Genomic DNA, 17,416 nt, shown 5'->3' with positions numbered 1-17,416 from the left:
CTAGCAAACATGTAACCATTTTAGTGCCTGAAAAATTTTTAGAGATAGTTTACATAGAGATTATTCTTATGTCTGTCTTATATCTCTTCCTACAAATTTCCAAAATAAAGATTTTATCCCCCAAAAATAAGAAAAAAGAACTTTAGTGCTTTATATAATATTTGAACCAATGAAAAATAAGTTACTCATTGTAGTTGGCCTTGTAATAGTTTAGTTTATGCATAGCTGTTTCCATTTCTAGTTTTTCTTTTTGTATGTTAATTGGCTTTCTGATTCATTGTGGATTAAAAGGCCATAATGTGATAGTCATAGTTACAGTGTACATATTCTGATCCTTTCTAAACCAAAGGTAGTAATTATTAGGCAGCTCTAATACCTTACCAACCAGATGTCTGAGGTTTCTTTAAATTACAAGTAATAAGATGTGTATGTACCTCAGGAACCACCCTGTCTTCAACCATGAAGCTGTACATTAAGAACAAATATAATTCTGTAGTATTCTTTTTTTCTTTATGTATGTGAGCATGTACATACATGTTTGTGCCTGTGTCGGTTTATGTGCACCACATGTGTGCAGGTTCTCTGGGGAGGCCAGAGTTCATCAGATCCCTTGAAGCTGGAGTTACAAGTGGTTGTGAGCCATCTGGCAGGGGCATTGAGAATCACTGTGATCCTCTGCAATGCAGCAATGGCCTATAACTACCCAGCCGTCTCGCCAGTCTTTAGTCTTATGGTATTAGTCCCCCAAAATATATAGTTTCCTCCTGGTCAAAAGTCATAAATTAGGAAAACTTGTAATTTGAAGAGACAAAGAAGAAGGAATAACTAAATCTATGTGTAATCTTAGAAAACATCAAGAAAATTGTTACTTAATAGTTTTATAACTGAATTTTCTGGGTTTGATAATTATGCTGTATTTATATAGGATTTTAGTCTTAAGACAGAAAAGGGGGCTATTCCTATAACCCCAGCACTTAGGAGGCTAAGTACAAAGAATCATGAGTTTGGAGGCAGAGACAGGCAGATTTCTGAATTCGAGGCCAGCCTGGTCTACAAAGTGAGTTCCAGGACAGCCAAGACTATACAGAGAAACCCTGTCTCGAAAAACCAAAAAAAAAAAAAAAAAAAAAAAAAAAAAGAACATAAGAATCATGAGTTCGAAACTAGTCCAGACTGTATAGCAAGGTCCTGGTTGAAATATTCCTACCCAACACAAATTTGTAGCTATTATTAGAAATCTCAGTAGCAGTTAGCTATAACTCTACATTATTTTTGCAATTTCTATCTAAATCTAAAGTCATTTCTAAATATTTATTATAGTTTTTTGGGTTTGTAAGATTTTGGTCTTTTGTTGTTGTCTTGAAATAGGGTCTCTCTAGAACTTAGTATGTAGACCAGGCTGGCCTTAACATAGATAGAGGCTTACAAGATGACTCCATGAGCTAACTTACTTGCTGCCAAGCCTGACGACCTGAGTTGTTTCCAGAGTCCACGTGGTGGAAGGAGAGAAGCAGATGCTGCAGTCCATTCTCTGATACAGCCCATGTGGCACGCATGTTCAATACTGTCCCATGCCCTCATATACACATAAGTAAACAAACATAGTTTGAGTAAGGATTTACGTAACTCATTAATGCACAGCAAAATAAAACAAATCCTGATATTGGATCGTAAAAGATTGAGGGTTTTTTTTTTCTTACATGTCTAATTTTTTTCCAATCATGTCATACTTTGGTATCTTAATTCATTAGTCATGATTACTTAGTTTTTATAATTTCTGTGAAATATAAAAGATAGGTTTCTTAATAAGAACTTTAACAAAGAAACAATAATTATGAAGTTCTGAGGTTTGAGCTGGGGAGATAGATGGCCCAGCAGGCAGCAATGACTATTCCTCCAGAGGACTGGGTCCAGCTCTCCAGCACCTACATCGTAGCTCGCTGTCATCTAACTTCTGTGGTCATTGCCCACACCTGCACACACAGATATAACTGCAGGCAAAACACCTATACACATAAAGTTTTATTTTGTTTTTGGTTTGTTTGTTTGTTTGTTTGTCTTTTTTTTTTTTTTTAAGATAGAATTTCTCTATGTAGCCCTGTATGTTATGGAACTTATAGGCCAGGTGGCCTAGAACTCACAGATATCCACCTGATAATGCTAGGATTAAAAACAAAGAATCAAAACATGCTGAGGTTTAATCCCTAGACACCACCCTAGTTAATTTGGATCAATCCCTAATGTTTTATATTTCTAAAGTTCCAGAGATAATTCTGGCTGCATCTTTAATATGCTTATTTACATTTTTTTTTGTTCCTTTTCTCAAAGGTTTATTTTTTTGTTAAAAATTACCTTCCTGGTACCTAAAACTTCACTTTCTATTTTTTAAAGTACATGTGATATATTTGTAATCCCAGCACTTGGTAGCTGACAACAGTTCAGTGGCTTTGTGAGCTACATTGAGGCCCTGCCACAAAAAGCCAGAGAAGAAACGCTCGCATGCCACCTGGATATAAGTAATGAAAATCTTTTCTCTTTTGTAGTTGATCACAGCCGAGTTAAGTTGACTTTGAAGACTCCATCCCAAGATTCAGATTATATCAATGCAAATTTTATTAAGGTACGTATGAAAATGAAGGAAGGTTTCCTTGCTACACTTCATGCCTTCCCATAGAGCGATTTTATCAAAGGTATTAACTACCCAACATGGTCCTAATAGGAAATAAAAGAAAACCCTGTCTTGCACGTCCTATTTGCTTTTCTTGTAGCTACCTATGCCACATAGATCAAACCATATATAGATTAGAAGAGACAGTTTTCTGTGTGCTACTTTTACATCAAAGGCTTATAAGCACTGCTAGGTCATTATGTAAATTGTCTTTCAGTTTATGTGTACCTATATATTATTGAACCATATGATAGTTTCCAATTTTCCTTAGTAGTGAAATTATAATGAACACTGTTCTTTTGAACAATTTCTTAGGATGAACTAACAGTGCTGAAATTACTAGGTGATACTGATTTTAATTTATAAAATATAACTGAAATTTTAAAACCTTTGGTAATTGTTACTATGTGTGTTGACAACTCTGGGCCACTGTGTACCTGTGATCCCAACATTTGGGAGGCTGAGGTCAGGATTGCTGTAAATTTAAGACCATCATGAGCTAAAGAATGTGGCTGTCTTAAAAATAAAAAAAAAGATATAAACAAATGAATATGTAAATAAAACAGCATATATATAAATAGATATGTAAATAAAAACAAAGTGGTAGGCATCTTGTTAGATAACTTGAGTTATACTTGAACCATCAGTGGTAGCTAGGTAGGTGGGTGGGTGGTTGATTTGAGACACAATTTCTTTATGTAGTGCAGACTAGCTTGGAACTTGAAATTCTCTTGCCTTGCATTCCCTGGTAGTGAGGATGTGCGCTTGCTCTACTCTGCCCAGCCTGTCAGCTCTCTATACTGTTATCAAGAAAGAGATGCAGCCTCCTGTGAGACTTGTGTTTAAAGGCTCTAATGTGTTCTATAGGCTATTTTGTGCTTTTGAGTCTAGTTATACAACTATTACAGCTTTTCAATGACTTATATTATCTTATTGATAATAAACGATAGTAAGAGTAGAAAAGTAAATTTGACTTACTGATAAATTCCAATGTGATTTTCACCTCCAGTGTAAAGGTGAACTGTAAATAATCCTGCCCGTGTTTAAGGAAGGAAGCTTTGAGCTTTCCTAGCTATCCTCTCCAGACTCCAATGGAGGTCATGAAGAAGATTACCAGGGATCTCAGAGCAACAAAAGTTTTTAAATGTTTGGGGTGAGCAAGCAGAAATGTGGCCCTCTGTCCTACCCAATAAAGCTCTGTGAAATTTGCAAAAAAAAAAAAAAAAAATAGAATAGAAAAATTAATATTGTATTTATAGGACAAATATGGTTTGGGGTTAAAAAAAATCTTTTTTTTTTTTTGGTTTTTTGAGACAGTGTTTCTCTGTATAGCCCAGGCTGTCCTGGAACTCACTTTGTAGACCAGGCTGACCTCGAACTCAGAAATCCGCCTGCCTCTGCCTCCTCAGTGCTGGGGTTAAAGGCCTGTGCCACCACGCCCGGCAAAAAAAAAATCTTTTAACAAAATAAAGTTAGTTATTACACTAAGACAGAAATTTATGGATTAAACAAACAATGGATATTTTACTTCAAATACTGTCAATATATACATTTTTTATGGGTGCTAAGTTCTAGATTTGTTTTGTTTGTTTTTTAAGACAGTTTCTCTGTGTAGCTTTAGCTGTCCTGGAGCTCACTCTGTAGACCAATCTTGAACTCAGAGATCCACCTGCTTGTTCCTCTTCCAGTGCTAGGATTAAAGGCATGAGCCATTATGCCCTGCAAGAGTTCTGATTTTTTTTTTTTAAGATTTATTTATTTATTATATGTAAGTACACTGTAGCTCTCTTCAGACACTCCAGAAGAGAGCATCAGATCTCATTACGGATGGTTGTGAGCCACCATGTGGTTGCTGGGATTTGAACTCGGGACCTTTGGAAGAGCAGTCGGCACCCTTTAACCACTGATCCATCTCGCCAGCCCAAGAGTTCTAATTTTTAACTACTCTTAGGGCACTGATTCAGTTATATCCCAGTTCATTTATTTTAATCAGATATCTTGTTTTATCTGTTCTTAGCTTACTAATTTCAAACCCATATGGTTCTGAGTATGCTCTCACTTTGAGTAAATTCTTAAGGTGGTCATGGGAAAAGCTGCTAACTAGTTTCGTATTCTTAGATTCAAACTGTACTTTTGTGTTTCTGCTATAGTTAACTCTCTCTCTCTCTCTCTCTCTCTCTCTCTCTTTCTCTCTCTCTCTCCCTCCCTCCCTCCATCCCTCCCTCCCTTTCTCTCTTTTTCTCTCTCTTTCTTTTTTGGCTAGGTATTAAGTTTTTGTTGTTGTTGTTGTTTCCTGAGTCAGAGTCTCTCAGTTATATAGTCCTAGCTGTCCTGGAGCTGTGTAAACCAGGCTGGCCTCAACTCAAAAAGATTACAGAGTAATAGGCCTCTGCCTGCTGAGTGCTGGGATTAAAGGCATGCACCATCATACCCAAGATTTTGTTTTTATTTCTTAGTACGAAGTAAGTTTTAATTGCTGATTCTGTACAATATATCCAGTAAATTAGCAAAAGCTGAAATGAATTGGATATATTTTTGCCATGTTTTATACTCTAAAAGAAAAATGACTCTTGATGAAAACATTACTAATAAAATTTGAAACCTTAATGAAATATTCTTGATAACTATAGTAAATGTAAAGTTTACCTTTCACTCTTTCAGGGTGTGTATGGGCCAAAAGCATATGTGGCAACCCAAGGGCCTTTGGCGAATACAGTCATAGACTTCTGGAGGATGATATGGGAGTATAATGTTGTGGTGAGTGACTTGTCATAGATTTTGAGATCTATATGTTTAATGACCTTATGTGTCTTACTGAGAAAGAAGTAAGGCAACCTTTTTTTTGTATAATTTATTTTTATTTTATGTGCATTGGTATTCTGTCCGCATGTATGTGTGTATAAGAGTCTAAAGCCCAGGAACAGAGTTACAGGCAGTTGTGAGCTTGCATGTGCCTGCTGGGAATTGAACCCAGGTCTTCTGGAAGAGTAGCCAGTGCTCTTCACTACTGAGCCACTCCAGCCCCTAAGAATCTTCTGGGTAACCTTTGTGTTGTTTTTAATGATTGTATTCATTTTTATTTATTGTGAATTGGTATTAGGTTTGTAGATATGTCTTTGTGAGGGTGTGAGATCCTCTGGAACTGCAGTTACAGACAGCTGCCATGTGGGTGCTGGGAATTTGCTGCCATGTGGGTGCTGGGAATTGAACCCATGTCTCTGAAAGAGCAGTCAGTACTCTTAACCTCTGAGCCATCTCTCCAGCCCCTGTAAAGGCCTAGCTTTTTAGGTATAATGACCTAAGTGTAATTACATTTCTAGAAAAGACAAAAGCTACTTTTGAAGATGGCTCATTAAATTCTCACAAAGTAGTTCACATATTTTAAGAAAAGCGTGACTAAGTCGGGTGTGGTGGCGCACACCTTTAATTCCAGCACTTGGGAGGCAGAGGCAGACAGATTTCTGAGTTCGAGGCCAGCCTGGTCTACAGAGTGAGATCCAGGACAGCCAGGGCTATACAGAGAAACCCTGTCTCAAAAAACAAAAAAACAAAAAAGAAAGAAAGAAAGAAAACCATGACTATAGTTTAAATTTTGTCCTAAGCCAACCAATGATATAGCTAGTAAATAACTTTAAAATCATTTTTCAAAGAAGATGAATGCTTGCATAGACCAACGAAATGATTGATAGTATAGGTATGCTCTTTTAAAAAAAATAATATTTTTAATTTATTGTTTGAGAAATTCATACATATGTTCAGTGCATCTCCATCATATTTACCTTCTACTCCCCTTATCTCGCCCCTCTTGACTTTCCCTCCTCTGACTCCACCTAAGGGTGGAAGGTGATCGATCACCCTTCCAGTTTCTTCCCTTAGTGCTTCTTACAAGCACACCAATGTAGAGCCATGCACTGAGCCTGCTGAGCCTACCGAAGCCTGTAGCCCTCGGGAAAACTGACTCAGCGGTCAGAGCACGGGCTGCTCTTCCAGAAGACCTAGTTTTGATTCCCCGAAGCCACATGGCAGCTTACAACCATCTACAACCCCAGTTCCAGGGCCTTCTGTGACATCCTTGGGCACTAAGCATGCATGTAGCTCAGATATACATACAGGCAAAAGGCCCATTCATACACACAAAATTTAAATTGTTTTAATTAAAAAAATAAAGAAGAAGAAAAGACTGTTTTCCCTCCCACGCAGCCATCAGTTGTCTGCATCTTCTCAACCAGGAGTGGGGACTCCATGTGCCTGTCTTCCATTCGTGACAGACACATCTTTGTTTCTTTCTTTTTCTTTTTTTTCTTTTGTTTTTATTTTATTCACTTACGTCCCAATATCTGCTTACTTTTTCCTCCCAATATCCCCTCCCACAGAACTTCCCCTCATTCTCCCCCCCCCTTCTCTTTGAGATGGGGACCCCACGCGCCTCAGTACACACATCAGGTCACTACAGGACTAGGCACATCCGCTCCCACTGAGGCCAGACAAGGGGAACTTAATCCACGGTCAGGCAGGCAAAATACTCAGGAAGAGCCCCCACTACTGTTGTTGTTGGACCAAGCTGCTCCTCTGCTACATATGTACATGGAGGCCTAGGTCCAGCCCGTGCTCGCTATTTGGTTGGTGATTCCGTCTCTGGGAAGCCCCAAGGGCTGAGGTTAGCTGACTCTGCTGGTCTTCCTGTGGAGTCCCTGACTCCTCCCCCAGCTCTTCCACACGACTCCTGGAGCTCCATCAAGTGTTCAGCTGTGGGTCTCTGCCTCTCTTTCCACTGGCTGCTGGGTGAGCCTCTCAAAGGACAGTTCTGCTAGGTTCAACAGCCATATTTTATAACTTTTGTCTGAAAGCAGGATATTTTGGGTCCTTCCTAGGAAAATAGATGTAAATATATTAACTATAAATTATTAAGTAAAATAAGTTATTATAAAAGAATGTAAAGAACCTCTCTCCTCGCCCCTGGTCATTCAGGGGGATGCATATCTGAACTACTAGCATTTTGGTTCCCTTTGGCTTTTTTGGATAAAGGGGAATAGTGTGCCCCTAGGTTTGAAAGCAAGAAACTGGCTTACAGGATCCTTTGGAGCGTCGTCATTGGAATCCACACTTGTGTGGCTGTGGAAAGTCCGTGACAAGGAGCTCTCATTACTTTCTCATGAATGTTACAATGGCTTTTTCTGTGATGTTGCAGTGATTCTAATGCATTGGCATCCTCCGCTGTCCCTTTGAGATTATTAAGAGGGGAATGCAATAACAGTACTAGTGTTTGCTGACAGTTTCATTTTAAAGTGAGATTTAAAGCAGGAACACATTTTCTGGATAATGGCAACATATTATGTCTGCATAGAAGGTTGTATTTTCAGAAGTATGCATTTGCCAAAATTGGGAGAATTGTCACTTAAGATTTGTATTTCATTGTTATGTATTTTCAAGATAAAATATTCCATTAAACAAATATTGAGCTCTAGATAATATGCATGCTGAGTTACCTAGTAGACTGATATCTACTGTATACTAAGGCATTGAAATACCTTTATAAATAAGGTGATAGAAGGATAAGTATGATAATTGTTATAATAGTTTAATGATAACAGCTTTTACTATTAAAATTTTCAACTTTTATATTTTAAATATAAAATGCTTCTATAAAATGAGGAAGCAGATAGAACTTTTATTTAGAGGTTATTAATTTTAATAAATTCAACCTTTTTTAAAGTTGTATTTAACTGTGCTTTAATATTTGGTTAAGAGTAATACTAAATTAGGTTAATACCCTAACAGTATTTTAGTATAACTCAAAAATAAGAAATAAATGAACCAGATTAGAGTTTAATCCAAACTAAGTAAATCATTTTAAATGAAGTCACTTTTATTTAGTTTTTGTTTAGAAGATGTGATTTTCATAGTTCATTTATCTTATGCTTATTCTTAAGATTTTATTCTTATGTGTGCTTTGCCTGCACATACGTTTATGTGTTATGTTTGTGCAGTGCCTGCAGAGATCAGAAAAGGGTATTGGGTCATCTGGAACTAGAGTTACAGATAGTTACTAGCCACCATGTGGGTGCAGGGAACCAAAACCAGGTCCTCTAGATGAACAGCTAGTATCAAGGAAACTTTTGCTCAGAATAAAAGATAATTATTGACATTTGTATTTCACTTGAAAAGTAAAACTATTTTTAACTGATTTTTTTTTTTCTCTCCCACCCCAACTCCTTCTTAGATCATCGTGATGGCCTGTCGAGAATTTGAGATGGGAAGGGTACGTTAACACATAGTGTTTGGGGAATAGGAGTTCCTGGTCATTTATTACTTCGGTTATCTGATCCCATGTAGTTAAAGGGTATGCACTTCTTTTTTGTGCTCTGCTATTTTATATGATACATGGAGCACAAACTTCTGTGTTTCAGAAATTCATTTTATAATATACTAAAATTAAGTGTATTGTTATGTATAGTTTTCAAATGTTTCATGATATTTTAAGTCAAATGTAATTTATTGTCTAGAAAGTAATTTTTAAAATGGTAGTAAAATTGAACATTAAAGTAGTTCTGGTGGTCAGCAATTTAAGCTACATATGATGTCATACACTTGGAATGCCAACACTTGAGAGGCAGAAGCAGGGAGCATGCCACAAATTTGAAGCCAAGTCAGTTTACATAATGAGTTCTAGGCCAGTTAAATCTGTATGAGATCTTGTCTCACAATTTAAAAAGAAGGATGATCTTAAAAATAGCATGACTATTCTGATAAGTCTCTTTGCAAAAACTAATCTTTCTGTATGAGTGTATTGCATGTGTGCATACATAGGCATGTGTATGTGTGTGCAGATAGAGTCACATGTGGTATGTATAAGTATGAAAAACCAGAGGTCAGGACCAGTTAGTATTTTTCTGTTTGTCTGTCCCTTACTTCCCCTCTGTCCTTCTTGCTTGAGATAAGGGTCTCTCACTAAACTGGGAGCTTACCATTTCAGCTTCACCAGCTGGCCACTGAGTGTCCAGAATTCCATCTGCCCTACAGTATAGGCGGATATACTATGCCTGACCTTACATGGGTGCTGGGCTCAAAATTCAGCTCTGAGTGCAGAGCAGGTACTATATCTGTTGAACCATCTTCCCAGCCCTAGGACTAAAATATTTCTAAAAGCTTAAGAAATGTCATACAGTTACTGAACTTTGTTCTATTTATATTTTTTGCACAACAGAAAAAGTGTGAGCGCTACTGGCCTTTGTATGGAGAAGATCCTATAACATTTGCACCATTTAAAATTTCTTGTGTAAGTACCTATTTGTATGTGTTTTAAAAATATTTTTAAAAATTTGTTCTTTGAGAATTTCATATACAAGTACAATATATTTTGATCAAATCTATCCCTGCCCCCATTTTCCAGGTCCTCAGACTCACCAACTATGTCTTTCTCCCAACTTCATGACCTTTTTAATCTACTGAGTTGGTGCACATGGTGTAGGGCAGTAAACTGGAGCCATGCAAACACCCTAAAGAAAATTAACTGTCCCTGACCCAGCAACCAACAGCTGGCAATAGCCCCTCCCCTTGGAGTAGGACTGTATAAGCCCCTCCTCATCCATGTTGGAAGTTGATTGGCTCTGTCTTGTTCAGGGAGCTGCCACTCCAGTGTTTTCAGTGTGTAATAGCCCTGTTACACCCAGTTTCATGGCCGTCCTTTCCAACCTTGAGCTTTTAGAGGCTTCCTGCTTGCCCATGGTGGTTCCTGAGCCTTGTGGGGAGGGGTCGATATGGATGTCCCATGTAGGTGAGCATTCCACACCACTTGCTCTTTGCTCCTTAGTCAGTTAAGCGTCTCTGTATTTGCCTCTCTCTACAGCAGGAAGAACCTTCCTGGTTGAAGCTTGAGAGTTGCACTGATGGCTTTATGTAAAGATCAGTTTGGAAGGCTGTTTGTCCATCTAGCAAAGTAATAGAAGTGGTTTCTCCCCTAGGGCATATGACCTATCCAGTTTACAGTGTCAGGCTTGATTTCCATCCTGTGGAGCAGACCTTAGGTTCAATGAAAAGGGGATCCTATAACATTCATGCCACAATTACACCAGTAGTCTTGTTTTGCCAGGTCAGCTATTGTAGCTCACACAGTTCACAGCCAGGTAAGACTTACACCATCAATACGTATCACCTTTTCTGCATTATAAAAGCGACACAGTGGAGAGGATGCCTCCACATCCACAGTACCTATTTTTATATACATGATTTCATCAGAAAAGCCGCATTGTTGACTGAACATTTAAATTGTAGTATGGTACAAACTCAGGCTATTACAAGCTAGGACTTAATTCCATGCAGACTTTCACTTACAGTAATCAGTACTGATGTTTTAAACTGCTTTCAGATTCAGGAGGCTTAGGAACAACTTTTTCTTTTTTTTTTTTCTTTGGTTTTTCGAGACAGGGTTACTCTGTGTAGCCCTGGCTGTCCTGGAACTTACTCTCTGGCCTAGAACTCAGAAATCTGCCTGCCTCTGCCTCCCGAGTGCTGGGATTAAAGGCGTGTGCCACCACGCCCGGCAGGAACAACTTTTTTTTTTAAGATTTATTCATTTATTACGTGTAAGTACAGTGTAGCTGTCTTCAGACACACCAGAAGAGGGCGTCAGATCTCGTTACAGATGGTTGTGAGCCACCATGTGGTTGCTGGGATTTGAACTCTGGACCTTCGGAAGAGCAGTCGGGTGCTCTTACCCACTGAGCCATCTCACCAGCCTCCTAGGAACAACTTTTACAACTGTTATTTTCTTTACTTTTATGATGATTCTGTTAGTCTTTTTACATCTCTTGACAATGTACATGTGACTGTTTCTTTGGAGGTTGATATAGTCACTTCTGATCAAATAAATGGAAAAGAACATTGCTAACTGAGGTATATCATGCTATCCTTCCTCACATTTTAAAATTAGGAATAAAGTTAAATTTGAATCCTGAAAGTAAAGATTATTCTTTACAGCAGGTAACTTGACATGAGCCTGAAGTGTAGGCTGGCCCTGGTTGATGCTGGAATTCCAGCATCACTAAGGAGGATTGTTCAAGTTTGGCCTGGTCTGTGTAACAAGTTAGCAGTGATTCTCAACCTGTGGGTCACAACCCCTTTCATAAACCTCTGTCTCCAAAAATATTTACACTACAATTCATAACAGTAACAAAACTACAGTTATGAAGTAGCAAGGAAAGTAATTGTATGCTGGGGGTCTCCACAACATGAGGAACTAAATTAAAGATCCACAGCACTAGGAAGGTCCTTGGTGCAGGGTTGACGTGGGAGACCATTTAGTGACCTCTGGAGTTAAACTCCAGTTCAGATACTACCACAGTAGAAATTTGAGAAAATGAATGAAGTGATTCCCATGCTAGAATTATAGTGGATGTCTATTTTATTAATGAATAGCATATATTGTCCTTGTTAATGACAGGACTAAACTGTCTGTGGTTACAACTAACAAGGCAAAACCAAGAACTCAGCAGCAGACAAATGTCAGGCTAATAGACTCAAAGCTGTGCATGTTCAACCATAATAAGGTAATAACTAAGGGTTTTTCTCCCCACATTGCTGCTCATTTAGATTGAGCGTTGAGTGTGACAAGGGAAAGAAAACGTGGTGAATGTGGGATGCGGTGGCAGACAGTAACTGACATTCCTCTGGATTGTTTCCTTAAATGGTTTCGGGGATGATTGCCACTTCAGTATTCTCTGTTAGATGATAGAGTCAGGATTAAATAATCACTGACTAGACACTTTTTAAAGCCAGTAAGTAAAAATTAGACAAAACAGTAGGAAGCAAAGGGGGTGGCTCAGTGTGTTAGGTGATAATCCTACCTAGCATGCTCAAGGCCTTGGGGCTTAGTCCCTACCACCATTTTGGGGAGGAAAAAAAAAAAACACTTAAATGGATTACTTTTAGATTTTTAAAATAACTATTAGATACATCCAAAATTCTAAATGCTAATTTTAGGTTATGGACCTTTACGTATTTGTGTGTCTGTGGGTATGCCCACAAGCACTTTTTGTTCGTTTGTTTGTTTGTTTGTTTTTCAAGACAGAGTTTCCTCTATGTAATAACTCTGGTTGTCCTGGCTCTTTGTAGACCAGGCTGGACTCGAACTCACAGAGATCCGATGCCTGCCTCTGCCTCCTGAGTGCTGGGATTAAAGATATGTGTTACCACACCAGGCTCAATTCACAAGCTTTTATCTTTTTAGGAAAATGAACAAGCAAGAACCGACTACTTCATCCGAACACTTTTACTTGAATTTCAAAATGTAAGTAATTCCCATTATAGAGTAAAAAGAGTTCCTATTTCCATTCATCTTCATTCTTCCCATCTCTCCCCCTCCTCCTTCCCATTCTTGCTGGGAGTCCGAGTCTTGCTGTTATGTAGTTTATTTAGTGAGTGTCTTGAGCCTTATGCTGATCAAACTGTGTAATAAAGCAGTCTGAGGTTACTTTACTTAGGACAACAGAATTTTCTGTGTGTGTCTTGCATAATTATGCTTTCTTTGTTGCATAGTTTTCTTCTATTAACACTTTGCAGATTATTGTTTTATTTATTACTCACTTGTACTCAGAATTTTTTATAAAGACAAAACTAAATTTTCATTTAAAGATTGGGATATAGCTCAGTGGTGGGGGCCTTTGTCTAGCAGGTACATAGGTTCAATTCCCAGCACTATAAGAAGTTAAAAAGTGAGCTGGAGAGATGGTTCAGCAGTTAAGAGGACTGACTGTTCTTCCAAAGGTCCTGAGTTCAAAAACCAGCAACCACATGGTGACTCAACCATCTGTAATGAGATCTAATGCCCTCTTCTGGTGCATCTGAAGACAGCTACAGTGAACTTAGATATAATAATAAATAAATCTTTTTTTAAAAGAGAGAGAAATTAAAAAGTAAATATTAATTTAGATTTAAATTAAAGTATCTTCAGGCTGTTGACTTAAATGTTTCAGAGTCAAAAAATGATAATTTTTCAGGGAAGAAACCAAAGACATGTATAAAAAGACATTGGAAAGATGCTTGTCAGCTTTTTTCTCCTCTATTATTAGTCTGTCTTGGTCACTGTGTTAGTCAGGATTTCTATTGCTCTGACTTAACACCATGAACAAATACAACGTGGGGAGGAAAAGGTTTGCTCAGCTTACACTTCTATGTTGCTGTTGAGTACTGAAGGAGGTCAGGATAGGAACTCAGACTGAGCAGGGACCTGGAGGCAAGTGCTCATGAGAGTTCATGGGGGAGGCCTGCTTACTGGCTTATTTCCCATGGCTTGCTCAACCTGACTTATTATAGAACCAGGACCACCAACCCACAGATAGCATCACCCACCATGAGCTGGGCTCTAGCTATTGATCACTGAGAAAAGGCCTTACTGCTGAATCTCATGGAGGCATTTCCTCAACTGAGGCTCCATCCTCTCTGATGCTAGCTTGTGTCAAGTTGACACACACAATCATCCAGTACAGTCTTGTCACAGCATTCTTCCCAGCTCATTGTAAGGCTACCTACTTTCTGTCTGGCAAGCGACACACAGTCTTTCTTCTCACTGACTGGACTAATGATAGCCCTTTAGTTGAGTCATTTCTTTTACTCAGGTTGCACATTTTATCTCTAGTTAGTACCTTAACTCCTACAAGTGTATCAGATATATCAGTTATTCTAACTATAAAAGTATGTATTGCATAGATAAAAGGGATTTGAGAAGTTAAATAATTTGCCTATTTAGTAATTGACAAATATAGAACTTGCATATTGGAACTGAAACCCAAGCTCTGTTCTTTCTACTGACATCTAGAATAATCAATCTTAAAAGTTATTGAGGGGACTAAGGAGACTGCTCCAAGGTTAAATGCCCTTGCAGAGCTCCCAGGTTAGTTTCTAGCACAGCGCTGATGGCTAGCCACTCACATTCCACTCAGATCTAAAACTCTCTTTGACCATGGGGCATGAGGCACACACAGCATACATATGTCCGTGGACTCATAAATGAAAATAAATAGTTTTTAGAGTTACTGAGGCATCTTTGGATGTTTAATTTATGCGGGCTATCACTTTCAATATTTACTATAAGGTTAAAATTGGGGAAAAAATTTAAAGACGTGGAATACATAGCTTACAAGTTTGTAAATACATTCTTCTAATTACTGAATTTCTGCTTTTCTTTTTTTTAATATTTATTTATTATTTATATGTAAGTACACTGTAGGTGTCTTCAGACACACCGGTAGAGGGCATCAGATGTCATTATGGATGGTTGTAAGCTACCATGTGGTTGCTGGGATTTGAACTCAGGACCTTTGGAAGGACAGTCAGTGCTCTTAACTGCTGAGTCATCTCTCCAGCCCCTGAATTTCTGCTTTTCATGTAGGAATCCCGTCGGCTCTATCAGTTTCATTACGTGAACTGGCCAGACCATGATGTTCCTTCGTCATTTGATTCTATTCTGGACATGATAAGCTTAATGAGGAAATACCAAGAACATGAAGATGTGCCTATTTGTATTCATTGCAGGTACAAAATAATTTTCTAAATGTAGAGAAGTACAGTGTTTATGTTTTGTGAGATAAGGTTTTATTTCTACATTAATATGATGTTTTATTATATCTTGAGCTTTTCCTAGCCCTGTTATGGTGTGTTTGAGAATAAGACCCTGTGAATTGATATAATCTAATCTGGTTAATAGACTGTCTAAATGTTGCTGTAAAACATCATATTTCCTCATATGATCAGTGTCAGGCAAATTTTCATGAGTGATGAAGTCTCAGACTTTAAAAACTGTATATAGATATAAAGGCCTTACTGATCTGAGATCCCGTGGTCTGCAGAGAAGTGCTGGGTGTAGGGACACGCTTATAACCCCAAACCAAGGAGGCTGATGTGAGCTTTAGCCGCTCAGGGCTACCTCCCGATAATGTTGTCCCTTAGCAGAAAGAAGGGAAGGAAAGAGAGGGGACAGACAAAGCCTTACCTGACACATACTAAACATGAGAGTTTAAAAGAATTCATTGCTAGTTACACAGCATAGATGTCATTTGTAAGATATACCTGAATTTCATAGCTCTTACGATGTAGATTGTAAGGTGTTTTCCAAGTGACAAACATCCTGTGCTGGATTTTGTTCCCGAGGAGCAAGCTGCCATGTCTGTACCATTGTTGTCATACCCTGAAATTATAGTTTACAAACTTCTGAAATCTTAAGCAAACATGAAACGAGCATTCTTTTTTTTTTTTTTCACCTTTTAAGGAATTATGGTGGGTGATATTTATTGTTAAATATTCTAATCTCCCCACTTTTTTTTTTTTTTTTTTTGAGAATTGAAGGCTTATCACTGCATCTTATGTAGGCCAGGCTGGTATCAGACTTATTAAATAGCCAAGGCTATCTTCCTTGCCTCCACTCTTCTGCTTGGATTATAGATGTGTGCTATGATACCTGACATAGCATTTTTGTAGTAAGTTAAATATAAACTGTTGGTATACATTTACTGGACATCTTTATTAAATTGTGCTGTGTAGCATTGCCCAAAGTAATGACCTGCCCCTTAACAGGCTTAAGTTTAGCTATATCTCTGTTAAACTGCTCTGTAAAATGTTTTCACTCTTTCCAGGTAATACTAAGTTCCAATTAGTCTTTGCAAATTTAGTCATGTTGAGACATAAGAAGTCATGTAAACACAGCCTTCAAATTCTGCCATTCTTGAAGGGGTAACTAATTTTGTGTTCCGAGTGCAGGTTAGAGGTTGTGTTAAATAAGAGCAGGTGTTTTTAACTGAGCTCATTGACCTGTTTTTATTGTCTGATTATTTTTCCTACTTATAAGCCATGAAATATTTTAAATGAAAAGCAAAGAAACATTCCAGTTGGAAGGAAGATAGCCTTAATTTTTTTTCATATCTGGGAAATTAAGAATGTGTGCCTAAACATTTATAGGATTTTTATGTCCTTAAATATTGTGACTTCTTTGTTCCCTGTCTCATCTGACAGACTTTCTACTCCAGTAAACTCCGTATTATTTATGATAGAACTAACGAGCTCTGAAACACTTTTCAGAAAGGTTTGTTAATGTTCTGTGGCTTCTTTGAATGACCACTACTCTTTTTTTAAAAGGCGGGGTCTTAATAGCCAAGGTGAGCCTTGAACTTTTACCTCCCCATTCCTAGGATACCAAAGAAGGAAGAAACACCTTACCTAACTTAGTTTTAATGTAAAATTATTCAAAGGCTCCCTAAAGTGGCTCATGCCTATAATCTCACTGCATAGCGACTGTCGGAGCCCAGCCTGGGCCGCAGAGTGAGACTATGTCTCACAAAGACGAAGAGAATTAACAACAATACAATCCTAAAGGAGCAAACCAACAAAAACCCAAAAACCAGGGAGACAGCAAAGGAAACAACTAAGCTAGGTTTTAAACACAGGAAAAATAGCTGCTACTTGAATTGTATGTTTTTTCTATTGCTGTCATAAAATATCATGACCCAAAATAAATTTAAATAAGAAAGGGTTGACTTAGCTTACAGTTTCAGAGGATGAGTGTGCATAATGTTGGGGAATAGCCTCAGCATCAGAAAGTAAGGCAAGGCTAAACCCTGCAAGCCTACCAATATTTGTCCTCCAACAAGGCCCCATTTCCTAAAGGTCTCATGTTACACCAACCTCCTAAAGGGGACCAACTGGGGACCAAGTGTTCAAATGTGTGAGTCTGGAAGACATTACTCATCTAAACCACCTCAT

General features: G+C 38.1%; 1 protein-coding gene across 6 annotated transcripts in view; it reads left to right on the top strand.

Moving 5' to 3' along the window:
• Ptpn12 (protein tyrosine phosphatase, non-receptor type 12) overlaps positions 1–17,416 on the top strand; it is a 69,267-nt gene that overhangs the window by 31,274 nt on the left and 20,577 nt on the right. For all 6 annotated transcript variants that reach the window (NM_001356591.1, NM_011203.3, NM_001356592.1 and 3 more), the window contains 6 exons: positions 2,544–2,620; positions 5,330–5,425; positions 8,889–8,927; positions 9,873–9,944; positions 12,894–12,953; positions 15,054–15,196. In NM_001356591.1, the coding sequence (NP_001343520.1) occupies positions 5,402–5,425; positions 8,889–8,927; positions 9,873–9,944; positions 12,894–12,953; positions 15,054–15,196 (338 nt within the window). In that variant the 5' untranslated portion in view covers positions 2,544–2,620; positions 5,330–5,401. The remainder of the gene's footprint in view (positions 1–2,543; positions 2,621–5,329; positions 5,426–8,888; positions 8,928–9,872; positions 9,945–12,893; positions 12,954–15,053; positions 15,197–17,416) is intronic.

The sequence above is a fragment of the Mus musculus genome, chromosome 5 (genome assembly GCF_000001635.26).
Source record: "Mus musculus strain C57BL/6J chromosome 5, GRCm38.p6 C57BL/6J".
NCBI lineage: Eukaryota > Metazoa > Chordata > Mammalia > Rodentia > Muridae > Mus > Mus musculus.
The sequence above is the reverse complement of the archived record's forward strand: the minus strand, read 5'-3'. Positions and strand labels throughout refer to the sequence as shown.